This window comes from Thunnus maccoyii, chromosome 22 (assembly GCF_910596095.1).
Source record: "Thunnus maccoyii chromosome 22, fThuMac1.1, whole genome shotgun sequence".
In the NCBI taxonomy this organism is placed as follows: domain Eukaryota; kingdom Metazoa; phylum Chordata; class Actinopteri; order Scombriformes; family Scombridae; genus Thunnus; species Thunnus maccoyii.
Window position 1 is genome coordinate 16,447,751 of NC_056554.1, and position 16,353 is coordinate 16,464,103.

The 16,353-nt window shown below is 39.8% G+C and overlaps 1 protein-coding gene across 3 annotated transcripts in view; it reads left to right on the forward strand.

The window, feature by feature from the left end:
* The window catches only part of actn3b (actinin alpha 3b), a 34,964-nt gene that overhangs the window by 16,916 nt on the left and 1,695 nt on the right, over positions 1–16,353 (forward strand). For 2 of the 3 annotated variants that reach the window (XM_042400430.1, XM_042400431.1), the window contains exons 2-20: positions 2,914–3,028; positions 3,668–3,787; positions 4,773–4,859; positions 6,495–6,582; positions 6,827–6,905; positions 7,532–7,613; positions 8,052–8,137; positions 8,328–8,420; positions 9,376–9,606; positions 10,108–10,255; positions 10,716–10,866; positions 11,684–11,792; positions 12,167–12,307; positions 12,928–13,110; positions 13,813–13,947; positions 14,112–14,291; positions 14,385–14,531; positions 14,927–14,992; positions 15,200–15,358. In XM_042400430.1, the coding sequence (XP_042256364.1) occupies positions 2,914–3,028; positions 3,668–3,787; positions 4,773–4,859; positions 6,495–6,582; positions 6,827–6,905; positions 7,532–7,613; positions 8,052–8,137; positions 8,328–8,420; positions 9,376–9,606; positions 10,108–10,255; positions 10,716–10,866; positions 11,684–11,792; positions 12,167–12,307; positions 12,928–13,110; positions 13,813–13,947; positions 14,112–14,291; positions 14,385–14,531; positions 14,927–14,992; positions 15,200–15,358 (2,400 nt within the window). Of the gene's footprint in view, positions 1–2,913; positions 3,029–3,667; positions 3,788–4,772; positions 4,860–6,494; positions 6,583–6,826; positions 6,906–7,531; positions 7,614–8,051; positions 8,138–8,327; positions 8,421–9,375; positions 9,607–10,107; positions 10,256–10,715; positions 10,867–11,683; positions 11,793–12,166; positions 12,308–12,927; positions 13,111–13,812; positions 13,948–14,111; positions 14,292–14,384; positions 14,532–14,926; positions 14,993–15,199; positions 15,359–16,353 lie in introns of those variants that run through there. The other variant, XM_042400432.1, reaches the window with a different exon arrangement.

Consider the following 16,353-nt stretch of genomic DNA (forward strand, 5'->3'; position numbering starts at 1 on the left):
AACTTTTCAACTCTACATCTAACTAGTATCTATAGCTATTAGAGCAGATTTTCTGGGTTTAAGAGCGTAATATTTCCTTTTGAAACGTAGCGGAGTATAAAGTGGCATAAAACATAAATATTCAATTAACTCAAAATTGCACAGAAGCGCAGCACTTGAGTAAATTTAAATGTACTTAGTTAATTTCCACCTCTGACAGCTTCTCTACAAATGTTATAATGAAGAGGATGAGTCAAGATTACATCATTAAAAGAGCGCCTGTAGCTCCTCTGACTAACTTAACTGTGAGTACATCACAGCATCTCTGTGCTGCTTCCCACCAAATATGATATTAATGGTGTTGAACAGATTAATTTGTTCTCTCTGTGCAGCATTTTGTCTTCATCTTCTCTTTATAAAAGCTTTTTTATTTTCTTTTTTTTTTTACCTCAACCAAACAAAAACTGTTTAAACTTAGATTTTCAAATGTGCAAATTAGAAAACATGCAATATGAAAGACAACAATGTTTTATTTCCTTGTGGTTTTTCTTCTCTTTTTTCCAAGTCATTAGAGCAGGAGGACTTAGTCTTTATCTCTAAATCAAGTAGGGCTAATCACTATTTTCATTATTGTTATTTTCTCAACTCACTGATTCACTTTTTGGTCTATAAAATGTGTTGAAAAATGACCGTCACAGTTTTCTAAAGTCATTTCTAGTCTTGTCAAACCAACAAGTCCAAAAGATTTTCGCTTTAGCGTCACTTAAAACAAAGAAAAGCAGCAAATCCTCATAATTGAGGAACTGAAACTAGGTAAAATTCATTATTTTTGCTTGAAAGATGTCTTAAATGATTGTTCGATTATCAAAATTATTTTTCTGAATAATTATGTTAGCTGTAAAGTCAAGTGCAGTATCTCTCTCTCTCCATATTCTCTACTTCTTCTCCTCTGTCACTCAATCCCTGGTGTGGTTTCTCTCTCTCTCTCTCTCTTTCTCGAAGTTCTCATTTCTTTTTCTCGTCTCCGTCTCCTCTCTTTCCGTCTCTTTGCTTCTCCGTCCATCCATGTAGATCCGCAGTCACACTTGAGCGCAGATGACACACACGCGCGCACACATAGACATAAACACACATACTGTACACGGAGGTACTTTTTGATTTCCAGATGATGTAATGGAAAATTTATGCTCTCACCTACTGAGCACAAACCCTGTTTCATTGCTAATTCATACTATCTATCTGTGTGTGTCTGCTCAGTCTCTCTCCTCACTCCACCCACACTATCATCTCTAGTTAGTTATTCAACTCATGTACTTATTCTGCTTCTACACCCCCACATCCTCAAAACCCTGGCAAAGTTTTGGCTCTACAGCAGCAGCCTTAACACACACACACACACACACTCGAATTCAAACAAACACATATTCACATTTGAAGCTAAACATCATGAAAGCCTCTCAAAATACCCTTCAGTGATTGATTGAACGGCCTGATGGAACCAATTGAATTGTCCCCGACGCGCATGACTGACGCCATTAGGCAATTTTCCAGGCAGGCCAAAAGCAAGCACTCAGTGGCAGAGAGCCATTTACATCACCGTCTGCATTTTAGCCATTACGCACAGCGCCATCGCCTAATGAACAGTTGTGTTTCTAAAATGAGCTCTCTGGCTTTTGAAAAAACGAAGCACCTACTAACAAAATGTTTGACAAAACCCTGAATCTGAGCAGAATATAGGACTTTATAGCAGGTGACTTCCTGATCCACAGTTATAACACTAATGGGCTCGTACGTGATGGACTCCAGGCACTTATTGATTTTTTTTTTTTTTTTAACACACTAGGGCTGCAACCTATGACTATTTTCAACAAGTCTGTTTATTTTTTATTTACTTTATTTTTATTTTTGGGATTAATAAATTAATAATTTAGTCTTTAAAATGTCACAAAAGAGTGAGAAATGTCAAACGCACAGCTTCCCAGAGCCCCAGGTGACGCCTTTTTTAAATTGCATCTTCTGTCCAATCAATAGTCTGAAGCCCTGAAGATACTCAGAGAGAAAAGCACCAAATCTCAACTGTGAGAAGTTAGAAATAGAAAATGTTGATCTTGATAAACGGCTTAAACGATTAATCAGCTATTAAAACGATTAAAATGATGACAAGACTCCAGGAAGTCACAGCTGTGTTATAGTACAGCAGATAATCCCCCAAAAAACAACAATGTGCCACTTTTAAAAAAAATGTTGTACGTATTAAACAAACAAGATATAATGTGTTAATTAGTGAGGTTTAGAGGTGCTGGTAGTCAGATTTTGTTGCCTTTAGAAGGAGCCAGGCTAGCCGTTTCCCTTTGTTTCCAGTCTTTATGCTAAGCTAAGCTAAGCTAAGCTAAGCTAAGCTAAGAAGCTGCTTAACGTATCTTCATATTTACATCTCGGCAAGAAAGTGAATAAGTTTCTCTCTAAATGTTGAACTATTCCTTTAAGTAAATACATGTTTGTGTTTGTATTTGTCTAACGATTGCCACGGGCAACGAATGAATTACCAAAAGGTCAACAAACTAACTAACGACCTGAACTAGACGCCTGTTTTAAACTTGTTGAGGACTGTTGAGTCAACAGCGGCCATCAAACTGACATAAATGTCACTGTACGTGTGTGTGTGTGTGTGTGTGTGCTCTCACTGTCAGCAGCCGTAGTCACGACAAAGCTGCAAATGAAAGCGGACAGTTCAGGCCTTGCTAAGCAGTTTTGACCCTGCTCTCAGAGGGGAAACAAGCTGAGTGTGTATATATATACGTAGTGTGTTTGTTACTGGATGTTTTTCAAGTCGTGCGTGCAGCAGGTGAAGCTCTGCTTTGATGCTGTCAGTGTCGGTGAATGTATGTGTCAGATGGGTGACCGTCTCTCTCTCTTTCTCTCTCTCTCTCTCAGACCTTCACAGCTTGGTGTAACTCCCACTTGAGGAAGGCCGGGACACAGATTGAGAACATTGAAGAGGATTTCAGAAATGGCCTCAAACTTATGCTGCTGCTGGAGGTCATATCAGGTGGATCTCATCAACACACACACACACATTTATTGTTTGCTTACTGAGTCATTGTTTCTTTAGTAGTGAGGAAACACATTTTGATACATAATAAGATCTCTTAAATGCTGAAGACACGATGAGACAGTCTGTTTTATTTACCCACATCCTGTTTTCATCTGCCGTCATTTAGCAATAATTCCTTTCAGCTATAATAAAATTTTCCTCACTAGCATCATTTCAGATAAAGGGACACCACTGGTCAACACGTAGGTGATAAAAAGCCCAAAGTTTAATTGAGTTTTTAAATTAAACCGGGCGACACAAACTGATATTATGTCGCCCACAGGAAAGATAGCCACACAACGTAAATTAGTTTGTTTTTATGGCTGCAACTAACGATTATTTTCATTGCCGGAACTTTATAATTTAGTTGTTTGGTCTATAAAATGGTGAAAAATGTCACTGTTTCATTCAGTTTACTATCTTTTGAAGACTAAAGAAGCCAGAAAAAGTTGACGTTTAAGAAGATGGATCAAGAGAACTGTAGTTGTTTTATGAAAAGCTGTTTTTTTTCTGGCAGCCCAAGCTTGTAAAGTATAATATAATGAAGGGCAAACTTTGATGAAAAAAACATAAATATTTTTCTCTGTCTTGTAGGCGAGAGGCTGCCCAAACCCGACAAAGGCAAGATGCGTTTCCACAAGATCGCCAACGTGAATAAAGCCTTGGACTTCATCTGCAGCAAGGGGGTCAAGCTGGTGTCTATTGGTGCTGAGGGTGAGAGTCCTTCCTCACATTACTTCCTCCTCTTTGATTAATATACCAAGGTCACACAGTATTTTGCATTTCTTGTATTATTTTGAGCACCAGATGGTCCGAAGTTGTCAGGAGAATTCAGATGAGCGTGTAGTGACAGGAAAGTAAACCGCAGGTCAGACGACAACCGGGAACAAACACGAGGAATTAGCAGCGTTTTTAACAGTCGCTAATTTGAGTTTAGTGACTGTATTTGTTTAAAACTATCCTGAATCAAGTTGGTGTATAAAAGAAACCTAAAATTTTGTTGTTTGTGTTAGATGTTTTGTGTTAGATATGTAAAATTTGTATTAGGGTGATGGGGAAAATGTATCCTTGATAAAAATAATGATAGATTATCACTATGTTATTGAATAAAATCAACTGGAACTGCAGGAAAATAGCAGCAAATTGGATACACTAAAGATGTAATTGGGCACTTAACTGAAGAACTGAAGAGAAAAACAACAATAACGACTGATCGGGGTGAATTTTGAACAGTGAAAATGTTCCACATCAACATAAAAAAACCCCATTTTTCCTGCTCAGATTTTGCCTGGGAGCTTTCTAAACCTGTTTGATTCTCTGAGGATAAACGAACTAAATTCTCAGCGGGGTAAAGACGGTTTCAGACTGAGAGTTCATGCGAACACGCTGAGAGCTTCGCTTGTGCAACATTCACATCACAGCTCTTCAAAAGCTAGTTAGTGAATTTTTGTGTGACTTCAATTTTCCTCAGTCTTAATTGCAGCCGAGATTCCCTTTGAGCCTCCGGGGCGCGTGAAATTCAATTTGTTTCAACAGCAGCGGCTTCAAACGTTGCACAATTAAAATGTGTCTCAATCAGCAAACACACAGAGCTTTTGAACTTGTAGAAAGTCATGACTGAGAGGCCAGTTTTTTGTCTTTTATATTTTTGTCCATTGCTATGATTGCTAACATGTGTGTGTGTGTGTTGATCTTCCAGAAATTGTTGACGGTAACGTGAAGATGACCCTTGGTATGATCTGGACCATCATCCTGCGCTTCGCCATCCAGGACATCTCTGTTGAAGGTGTGTGTTGTGACGCTTTGACCTTTTGTGTTTTTAGCGAAGCCAGCTGTTAGCTGTCAGGTTTTTGTACTTTTAACATAGTTTAATAGTTTATTTAACCCTCACAAAGGATGCGTAACATTCACCCTTCACACTGAATGAACATAAAACTGTATAAACAAGACAAACACAAAATCTTAAAGCAATAATATTCGTCTAAGAGAAAAACAAAATGTATGTATGTATGTGTTCATGTGTGTTTACATAGACTTGCGTAATAAGTCGATTATTTCACCGTTAAAACATTGTTGTGTGAGTTTGTGACATACGTACCTCAAACAACCCACATAAAACCGCAACTTGTCATTTTTATACTTGTGTTTTTGTACAGATTAAATAAATTAGATATAATTTGTGAATTTGTGAGCTTTAGAGGCTTTGTTACCTTCAGACAGAGCCAGACTAGCTGTTTCACCTTGTTTCCAGTCTTTATGCTAAGCTAAGCTAGCTGTCTCTCATATTAAACAGACAGATATGTCTCAACTAACTCTAGTAGTACTAGTACTGTAATTATTACCAACAGCGTTTAAACTGACTGATTATAATCACTGTGTCTGTCATATGAACACATTCAGATCCAGTTTTGAGTTTGTCTTTGTTGCGTCAATCACAGTCACACTTACTAATCCGCTGGAACAAAATCAGTTTTTTTCCACTTGATGTTTTTTCCACTTTACAAACAAACACACACTGAATAGTTCTTCTGTCTTGAAGTGATGTAAAAATTAGTCAAATTTCACACTCTAGGGATCAACAGCACAAACATCACAGAACACCGAGCGCTCAAAAAACACATTCAAATTACACGCATGTTGCTTATTTTCATGCGGAGCTTCAGACATCAGTCACATGTGTGATCAGCGCAGCGGATAAACTTTCCAGACTTTACTCATGTTTGTTCGCTACGCCGTGTGATTTGTCGCAGTAAATCATATTCTTTGATCCGTCTAACAAATTTTCCCTGAACTTTCTTTGCACCTTGTTTCCGTCGTCTCCAACCTTCACGTTGTCAGGCCGGTTAACTCACAATAAATCCTTGTTTATAAAAGTCTCGGACCTCGTTCTCCCCGTCCTTCCTCACGCCTCTATGACCCTCACCTTCAGTCATCCTCTTTAATTCTCCTTTTATTGCTCCTGCTCCTCCAATATCTTCTGCTATCACCTTGACTTTGCCGTCAACCTCCTTCTCATAACGCACACGCCTCTTCCCTCCACTAGTGCAGAAAACTATATCTTTAAACCCCCCCCCCCCCCGGGTGCACTAGCATGACTCTTAAAAAAATGAAGGTTGTTTACTGTAAGCAGACAAATATTTCAGCTACAGCCTAAATTATCCTCCCTTTTTCAAGCCAATTCTTGACCTCATCTCTTTTTAGACTTCTTAACATGATATATCCTCTTCCCACCATTCAACTCCCTTTTTTTCCCCTCCTTTAACCCGTTCCCCATCCCTCTTTCATCCTGCATCTCCTTTCTCTCGCCATTATTCAAAGAAGACGCCTCCTTCCCGTCCTTATTAAAGAATGTTTGAATAAAATGCATTTTTATTGCTCACCATCTCCCTCCCTCCCCCTCTTCTCCTTACTCTTTTTCCAGAGACCTCTGCTAAGGAGGGTCTGCTGCTTTGGTGCCAGAGGAAGACTGCCCCCTACAGGAACGTCAATGTGCAGAACTTCCACATCAGGTGGGTCTATGATGCCGAACTGTGGCTTTAACAAGGAACTGCAACCGTGTATCAATATTTTTTTTTTTTTACCTTTTCTCAATCTGTTGGTGCTTTTTCCACCGTTTGAACAACCTCTCACTCTTCTTTCTTTTCCTACCCTCCTTTTTCCACCCATTTACTTTTCCTCCTCTTAATCCTCCATTGTCTCCTCCTCCTCCTCCTCCTCCTCCTTCTCCTTGTCCTCCTCCTCCTCATGGCTCAGTTGGAAGGATGGCCTGGCTCTGTGTGCCCTCATCCACAGACACAGACCTGACCTCATTGACTACTCCAAACTGAGAAAGGTGCCCTTATCCTTCCTTCCTTCTCTTCCCTCTTCTGCTTTTATTTCCTACCTTCATGTCGACTGAAACTCAGCATCACCATCACGCTTTGTGAATTATTAACTCTTTGTATCTTATATTTCAGTTCAGTTTCTCTACATTTCAAATGACATTCATGGTACAGACTATTTTCATAGCCCCTCTACTGTGAAGTGTCTTTGCAAGATATTCAGTCTAGTGTTACAAAATCACATCTTTTGTAGCTCTGAAACAATATTTGTGGACTAATGTGTGTGTTTAAAAGCAGTTGTCAATACCTGTACTTTTGAGTTATGCTGAATTATTGTAATTTGACTATTTACAGTACAAATATATTACAAAAATATTTAATGTTTCGTCCAGAACTGAACAACTTTTATCCTACAGGTGTTGGAACCAAAAAAAAGAGTGAAAGGAAACAGAAATGGGATCTGTACACTTCTCTGAGATCAAAACTGGCTTTATTACATTTATTTGGAGCTTTCAATATAAAGTGTGAATCCCCTTCCTGCTTCCTTCCTGCTTGTATCAGTGTGGATTATGACATCTTGCTGTAATTATAATAGTCCTCAGTGTGCCTGTCTTACGTTCACTGTGTCTGCCTGTAGGATGACCCCATCGGTAACCTCAACACTGCCTTCGAGGTAGCGGAGAAGTACCTGGACATCCCAAAGATGCTTGACGCTGAAGGTGAGGCTGTGAAACTGTCCTCTCTGCAGGAACTTGTCTCTTGTTAAATTAGTGTAGAAAACACACTGATAACTTCCTCTGCAGCACAACACATGATGGCAGATGGTACAAGGACAAGAGGTCCTTCTTATTTGAAATTCAGCCATCTGCATTAAAAAAATTAATGCATTTTAAATCACTTTAAAAGCCTCTCTTGAAGTACTGACGGGCCCGACCTCTACAACAGTAAATCATAATGCTCTTTACTTTACGCCGACATCGTAAGTGAATCCATTCATTTTCAAATCGGAAACATCTCGTTCTAAATTCAAGAAGTTTATGTTATAAATAATCATTTTGAGAATCAAAGCTGCTTTACAGAATATAATGTTATATATGGACATTTAAACTTGTTCATAATATTTAAGGAGCTTTTTTAACCATGTTTTTTGCTCTCAGATATTGTGAACACACCCAAACCTGATGAGAAGGCCATCATGACCTACGTGTCCTGCTTCTATCACGCCTTCGCCGGCGCTGAGCAGGTCAGATACTGTTTTATTTCTTTATTATAGTAATAATTTATAGTATATTGGACCTTTGTTTATGTTGATATCAATTTCTAATCAATGTTTGACTGTCAACATGACACAACAGTAAATCTAATGAATTATGAATCTTGGCTGTTGTTATAAATGTATATTAATTGTTTGTCTCTCTCTCTCTCTCTCTCAGGCCGAGACAGCTGCCAACCGTATCTGCAAGGTTCTGGCCGTCAACCAGGAGAATGAGAAACTGATGGAGGAGTACGAGAAGCTGGCCAGCGAGGTGAGAAAACCGCTGCAACCAAAATACTCCCACTCAGTTCGTCCTGCACATCCGCCTCCGCAGAAAAAACGTTAACGCTCCATCGGATGACTTCAAATCTGAACTCTCAGCTTTTCTGTAGACTTGACTTTCACATGACACGACCCTAAAGTCACTGCAGGAAGATCAATATCACAGTTACAGAAAGTTAAAATGAACGTATGAAGACTAATGATCAGAAATATCAACTGTTATAATGACCATGATTTGAAAATCATCATCATAACACTGGAAAAGAAGGCAACAACGAATGCTTATCATTCGCTTTTCTGCTAAATACTGTTTTATTTAATTGAATGTTTAATCTCTAAAATGTGCAAATAATGACAAATTACCAGAGCCACAATAATAATGTCTTCAAACTTAAAATTTACCTCAAACTACAGCCAAAGTTTTCCATTTATAACGTTGTGAAATTACGAAAAACGCAAGAAAATTTTTTGTATTTTTGAAACTGTAAACAACAAATTTTGTGCTGTTTTTTTTTTTTTTCTTGTAAACAACTAAAACAATTTAATTTTTAGTCAAATCAGTTTCTTTTGCTTGTGTCATCAATGAGCTAGATGTTTGTTTTAGCACTTCTAGAGAAACAAGTGGAGTTGAGAGAAATTAAGAGACGGTCAACATCCGTCTGCGCTAGAAAAAGTAAAAAAAACAAAACAAAAACCCAACTACGGCCTCGTGTAATCTTAAAAAAATGTTTTTGTAGAGAAAATGTAGCCAGTCAGTCACACTCAGGCCTTGTGTTCATATAGATGACATGAATAAACCCAGATAGTGTAAAGAAAAACCCTCAGTTACTTTAAATAAAACATTCACCTAGATACAGAATATAATATTTATCATAAGTAATAGACACAAATAAAGCAAACCTTTTGGATTAACCTTTCCTTTTCCTTTTTCTTGGCTCCTGTAGCTGCTGGAATGGATCCGCCGCACCATCCCCTGGCTGGAGAACCGCGTGGCAGAGCAGACCATGCGCTCCATGCAGCAGAAGCTGGAAGATTTCCGCGATTACCGCCGCGTCCACAAGCCTCCCCGCGTCCAGGAGAAATGCCAGCTCGAGATCAACTTCAACACCCTGCAGACCAAGCTGAGGCTCAGCAACAGGCCTGCCTTCATGCCCTCTGAGGGCAAGATGGTGTCGGTGAGTGGCGCAGATTTTTTAGCCTAGTATTATATTTTTCCTGCACAGCATCACTGTGGATTTTCAAGCTTTCACATCAAGTGTTTTTTTCCATCACCTAAAGCTCAAAAAAAAAGCCTTTCAAAGCCCTCTGCTTTGTGATCCAGCAAAAATAAATCTGTTTTTCTTAGTTTCTGACATGAAGATGATACAAAGTCTTCACACGACAACAGCGCTGTAAAAAAAAAAATACAATAGAAAAAACACACAAGCTGCTGACACAAAGAAAAACTTGGAAGATCACAGAAGGGGTTGCAGACATCAGGATTAAATAATCCCCCTTTCAAGTCAGCTGGGATGTAAACAGAAGCTGCATTTCATTTGCTAATAATTCTAATTCCTTAAACACAGATATGAAAATGTTCTCAAACTTCTTGAATTCATTTGTACTCAGAGTGACTCAAACTCCAAACGATTAATCCCTCAAACAGCTACCGATCTCTCTCTCTCTCTCTCCTCCAGGATATCGCCAACGCCTGGAAGGGTCTGGAGCAGGTGGAGAAGGGCTACGAGGAGTGGCTGCTGACTGAGATCCGCCGCCTGGAGAGACTTGACCACCTGGCCGAGAAGTTCAAGCAGAAGTGTGCCATGCACGAGTCCTGGACTGGAGGTAGGGACGAAGGGGGAAAAAAGGAGACAGAAGAGAGAAATAATTTCCAGGATTCCAGGTTGTTTGTGTCCATGTTTCCTCTCAATAAGCCAGAAAAACACAAGTCAAATAGTTCGGAAACTCTAAATCATTGTGTAGATTTTTACTTCTTTATTTCCTTCATTTTTCTGTTTCTCTTCACTCTACAGTAGAAACGCCATAGAATAATCATTAATACATATAAAGTCATGATTAATCACATGATAAAAATTATATTGAGTGCTAAAACTATCCGTAGTAATTTATGGGGATAATAAAACGCTACAGTGACTCGGAGAAAAAGGTTTATTGCAGCAGAGGAAGGACAAAAAGATCAGAGGACGGACCGAATATATTTAAAAGCTTGTAGTCTTGACTTTCTCCAGGAAGGTCAGCCATCGAAATGTTTCCCACTCCACATCAAACACTGTTTGTATTTCAGGCAAGGAGGACCTGCTGGCCCAGAAGGACTATGAGTCAGCCTCTCTGATGGAGATCAGAGCCCTGATGAGGAAGCACGAGGCCTTCGAGAGCGACCTCGCCGCTCACCAGGACAGAGTGGAGCAGATCGCCGCCATCGCTCAGGAGCTGAAGTAAGACACAGAGACGCATCTGTTCATTTCTTGGCTTGAGTTCAATGTTTTTAGTTTTTTTTTTTTAGTATTATATTGTTGGAAACTTGCCGTAGAGGTGCGCACAGTGAGTGTTGGGAGCTTTCTAATGTTAAAGACACGAGGAGAAGGAGGGAAAATAGTGAGGAGGATGAGGAGGGATGGGAGGAGAGATTGTTAGATGAAGGCAGGAGGACTGATATGGAAATCGTAGGAAGGAGAGGAGAAAATTTCTGAAGTATTACGGGAGTCCTTATAGTAGTAATGGGTAAGATATGGATGTGAATACAGAGAACAAAAGATGAGTGAAAAGCATATCAACGAGAGGGATGTAAAGATGAAAGAGCAGAAACCTTTGATCTCTCCTTATTCCTCAACACTCCTCACGTTTTTTTTTTGTTCCATAGATAGTTTCAAGTTGATCCTTTTGATGCTATGTACAGTATAATGTGAGCTATTCAGCATGTATGTGTGCCACCTATAATTTATCATTCATTACTTCAAAAGCAGATGTTTTATCCTCAAATTACCCTTAAATTGCAGAAGCAGGTGGCAATTATTTTAAAGTAGTGTAATCACAGATATTTGGGGAAATGTGAGGATAAATTTGGGGCTTTTAAAAAGTGGCAGGAGTGTATGTTTGCAAGTAACTATAATTAATTACATATTAAATTTACCTCAACATTCATCTGATGGATTAATTTCAAACGATACATATCATTTCAGCTAATTTTGAACTATCATCAGATTTCCATCCAGTGTATTTTTAATGACAGTTTCCCTCCGTTGTCTCCCGCAGTGAGCTGGACTACCATGATGCTGCCACAGTCAACGCCCGCTGCCAGGGCATCTGTGACCAGTGGGACAACCTGGGTACCCTCACCCAGAAGAGGAGGGATGCACTGGAGGTACATCCAAAACAACTCAGTCTGAATACTGAGGCAAAACCATCAGCGAGATACAGACTGTCTGCTTTTAACACCGATGTTGATTCATCTTTATGTTGTGTTTTGTTGTTGTAAAGATCTGTTTCTTTATATGAAATTGCTCAACAGTGAGTAGAGTTAGAATTGTGAAAACTCTTAGCTTGTTTTACCCAAAAGGATGAAAATAAGGTACCAAGAAAAATGCCTAGAGACCAGAAACCAGAGTATAAATAACACATTTTGCCATAGTTTTATCATCTACTATCTTCAATAAGTTTCAGCGCTTCTGTCCACATCTTCATTTTGTAACGAGTGACTGTGCGTGTGTGTGTGTGTGTGTGTGTATGTGTCTGCAGCGTGTGGAGAAACTGTGGGAAACCATTGACCAGCTGTACCTGGAGTTCGCCAAGAGGGCAGCGCCCTTCAACAACTGGATGGACGGAGCCATGGAGGACCTGCAGGACATGTTCATTGTCCACAGCATTGAGGAGATCCAGGTAATCGATCGTATTCGTTATCAAGCCGGGGCCAGATAGTTAATTACATTTTTATTTATTGTAAGTGTCTGATTAGTGATTATTGACCCAAAGAACATTAAAATACATTCCAAAAACATATAATAGTCCCAGTTCACTTTAAAACACAAAAGATTCATTTTTCTCCATTTTCAGATGTGCTCACTAATTCTTTTGTCATATTGACTGATGTTTTTTGCACCCAGAGCTCCAAACACTTGTTATAATGGCTGAAGTTCACATCTATACATCATAAAATCCACAGAAATTTATCAAAAAGACTTGTTGTGTTTGCTTCACTCTTATTGACAGCTTACCAAACTAAATAAAGTTTCTCAAAAAGCAAAACATGTAGATTATAGAAACGCTGATCTGTTTGAACGTAAATGTTTGCAGTGACAGTAAACTTTGAAAGTCAGACTGACATTTGAGAGTTTGCAGGAAAACAGTTGTAATCATGAGCTAACATCTGACGATAGAAGCCACTTTTACAATCTATACTGTTGCACTGATTTAGTAGAGATTTCACTCCATGTGAAAGGAAGAAATAACACAAATATCTCTGTCCTCCTCGTCTCCACTTGCTCCGTTCTCCCGCACAGAGTCTGATCACAGCTCACGACCAGTTCAAGGCCACTCTGCCCGAGGCCGACAAGGAGCGCATGGCCACCATGGGCATCCACAACGAGATCCTGAAGATCGCCCAGACCTACGGCATCAAGCTGTCCGGAATCAACCCTTACACCAACCTCACCCCCCAGGACATCAGCAATAAGTGGGACACTGTGAGTTTAATCGAACAGTATCAGAAATCCAGTTTTATTTCTGGTTTGTGTTAGCTGACGTTATGTAAACAGGAAATGTCAACCTAACCCACGCTCTGTACGCTGCATTTGGTCAGTCGGCTAATAATAAGTAGAGTACATACATAGCGACGGGTCAGAAATAGTGCAGCACATTTAGGTTAGAGCGACACTGAACACCGTTGGCAAGCTCTCAGGAGAAATCAAAGTAACTGCAGAGGACAATCTGTCAGTGCAGCCGCAGTGTGACACACATCTGACCATCTGCCCTAAAAAATAGATTAGTTTCTGTGGGAATCATCAAAGAACTCGTTGGTTAGTTGCTAAACTGGAACAACTACACATAATTCACAAAGAGAACTACATTTTTATGACTTTTATGTTAAATGACTAAATTCACTGAAAGAAAAAATGTAAATTAAGGCTAAAACATTGTTTCAGTTGATAGAATATTAAGCGTTATAAGTTATAAATGGGTTTGAATGACTCTGTAGAGACGCAGCAGGAAGGCAGGCGGCACTTTGTTGATCAAAATGTAATAAAAACTCATGTTATGGGACTCTGGTTACATTTCTCAAGGACATCTAAATATATAAGCACAGAAAAAAAATCCAGTTTCTCAGTTTTAGTTCCTCTCACTGCACTGATGAAGCTCTTGTGACTGTTTGATTCATGTGTGTGCAGGTGAAGCACCTGGTGCCCCTCAGAGACCAAATGCTCCAGGAGGAGGTGGCCAGACAGCAGGCCAACGAGAGACTGAGGCGCCAGTTTGCTGCCCAGGCCAACATCATCGGACCCTGGATTCAAACCAAGATGGAGGTACAGTGTGACAGATTTACCTCATGTACGCTGTGGGAGACAAAGCAATAGAATACACCAAGACTATAAAACAGTAGACGAAGAGTTTATAATTGTCAAACAATCTATTGTAAATGTTTTAACATGTTATGATGTTCCTGTTTTGTGTCTCCGTACGCCTGCAGGAGATCAGCCATGTGTCCGTGGACATCGCCGGCTCCCTGGAGGAACAGATGAACCACCTGAAGCAGTACGAGCAGAACATCATCAACTACAAATCCAACATCGACAAGCTGGAGGGAGACCACCAGCTCAGCCAGGAGTCCCTCATCTTCGACAACAAGCACACCAACTACACCATGGAGGTGCAGTAAAACCTCTCTCTCTCTCTTTATTTCTCCACTTCTCGTTTCCTCGGCGTTGGGTATTAACCTCCATATGATCCTCCGTCTATGCAGCACATCCGTGTGGGCTGGGAGCAGCTGCTCACCACCATCGCCAGAACCATCAACGAGGTGGAGAACCAGATCCTGACCCGCGACGCCAAGGGCATCAGCCAGGAACAGCTCAACGAGTTCAGGGCCTCCTTCAACCACTTCGACAGGGTGAGACTTTTACCGACCCTTCAAAGTGAAGTTGTTGATCGATTGACGATATAGACATATTCATGTTGTAATAGTTACTGATTTAGTTTAAATGATCTTTGAACAAGTGATAAAAATAACTAAACTAAAAAGAAAATATTAAAATGATGAGCAGACGCAGGCTTGTACAAGAAAAAACAAGACAAAAATCAATATTTGACACACATGCATGCGCCTTTTCTTCTTATTTTAGCTTCAATAACTTCAAGTCCACCAGAATATTCATTATTTTAGCACCAACAATAAACAGAAACATGAGCGTTACTGTCATCCAAGAAACTGCACTAGGATCTTTTTACATTTTGTCAACAGTTTGTTCGACTGATTAATTCAACTGTTGTATTTTTCCTTTGCAGAAGAGAAACGGCATGATGGACCCAGACGACTTCCGTGCCTGCCTCATCTCCATGGGTTACGATCTGGTGAGTTCAAAGAGTAAATTTACCCTGAAAGGACAGAATTGTACCTTTTATCATGTTCATTTCATTCAAGAAAATCTTAGTTTTCTCCCAGTGTGTATGGCTTTACCTGGACTCAACAGAGAATTTTTATTTAAAGACCAAGCTCATCAATCTATTAACTATTTTACTTCATCCAGTAATGAACTAATATCCGTTTCTCCGTGACAGGGTGAGGTAGAGTTTGCTCGCATCATGACCCTGGTGGACCCCAACAACACAAGCGTGGTGACCTTCCAGGCCTTCATCGACTTCATGACTCGCGAGACCGCTGAGACCGACACCGCAGAACAGGTCATGGCTTCCTTCAAGATTCTGGCTTCAGACAAGGTAAGCAGATTTAAAAACTACAGCTAACATCTAACCGCAACATTACATCCAACAATATTTACAACTGATGTAAACAGTAGTTACTAGTTTTACTAGATTACAGTGTGAGATTTCAGATTGAGCATTATTGGAGGAAAAAAATCAGATTTATTACAACTTGTGTCTTAGTTTTGAGTAATTTGCTAAGATCTGGTAACACTGTGACATCACTACAACATTAGAGAAAGCAGCTACATATGTGATTTATTGGCCACGTATGCAGGTAACAGGTTTGTAATCTGGTTTTACATGTAAACATTTGCAGGAGAGAGACTTCAGACAGAGAAAGCAGAGATTAAACGTACTGCCGTGTGTCATATTTTTAACTAATTCCATCCAAAGTGAAGTATAAATAAGTCTGTTTCCACTGCTGAATGTTTGGCTATTTGTCAAATCCAGGAAGCACTGAGCAGCGTCTTCTATCACGATTAGTTACAAGTAATGTTTCCAAAATGAGGTCGGAGGGGGAGGGTGGGGGTGGGGGGTTAGGAGAGGAATGTGATTACTGCCCTTCTGCATGTAGACGCAGATTTACAGTGACAAGGTGCATATAAACATCCTGACTGTCACTGTTCCCAGATCTCAGCATTTAACTAGATGAGTCACGTATTATAACCAATAACAATGACGGCCAAAAAGGACGAGAGCCAAGCTTCCCTTTTTAAATCTGGAGCCATAATAAAGTGTTTTAGCAACTGTTGTTTTGGCTTAAGAGTGAAACACTGGTAACTTAACGTTGAGCCGCTAATATTTAAAGTATGTAGGCCGTGAAATTTGGAGCGTGTGGAAATGCCAGTACAAGAAAGTCCGCTTTAAAAAAAATTAGTCACTGGTCTTCATCTGCGTTCTTATCAAATCCTCACAGATGCGCCTTCGGATTTGCGCCATGAGACATCTTTTAAAAACTTCTCTCTAAATCACACGCCGCCTCTCGTCTTCTCTCTCTCTCTCTCTAG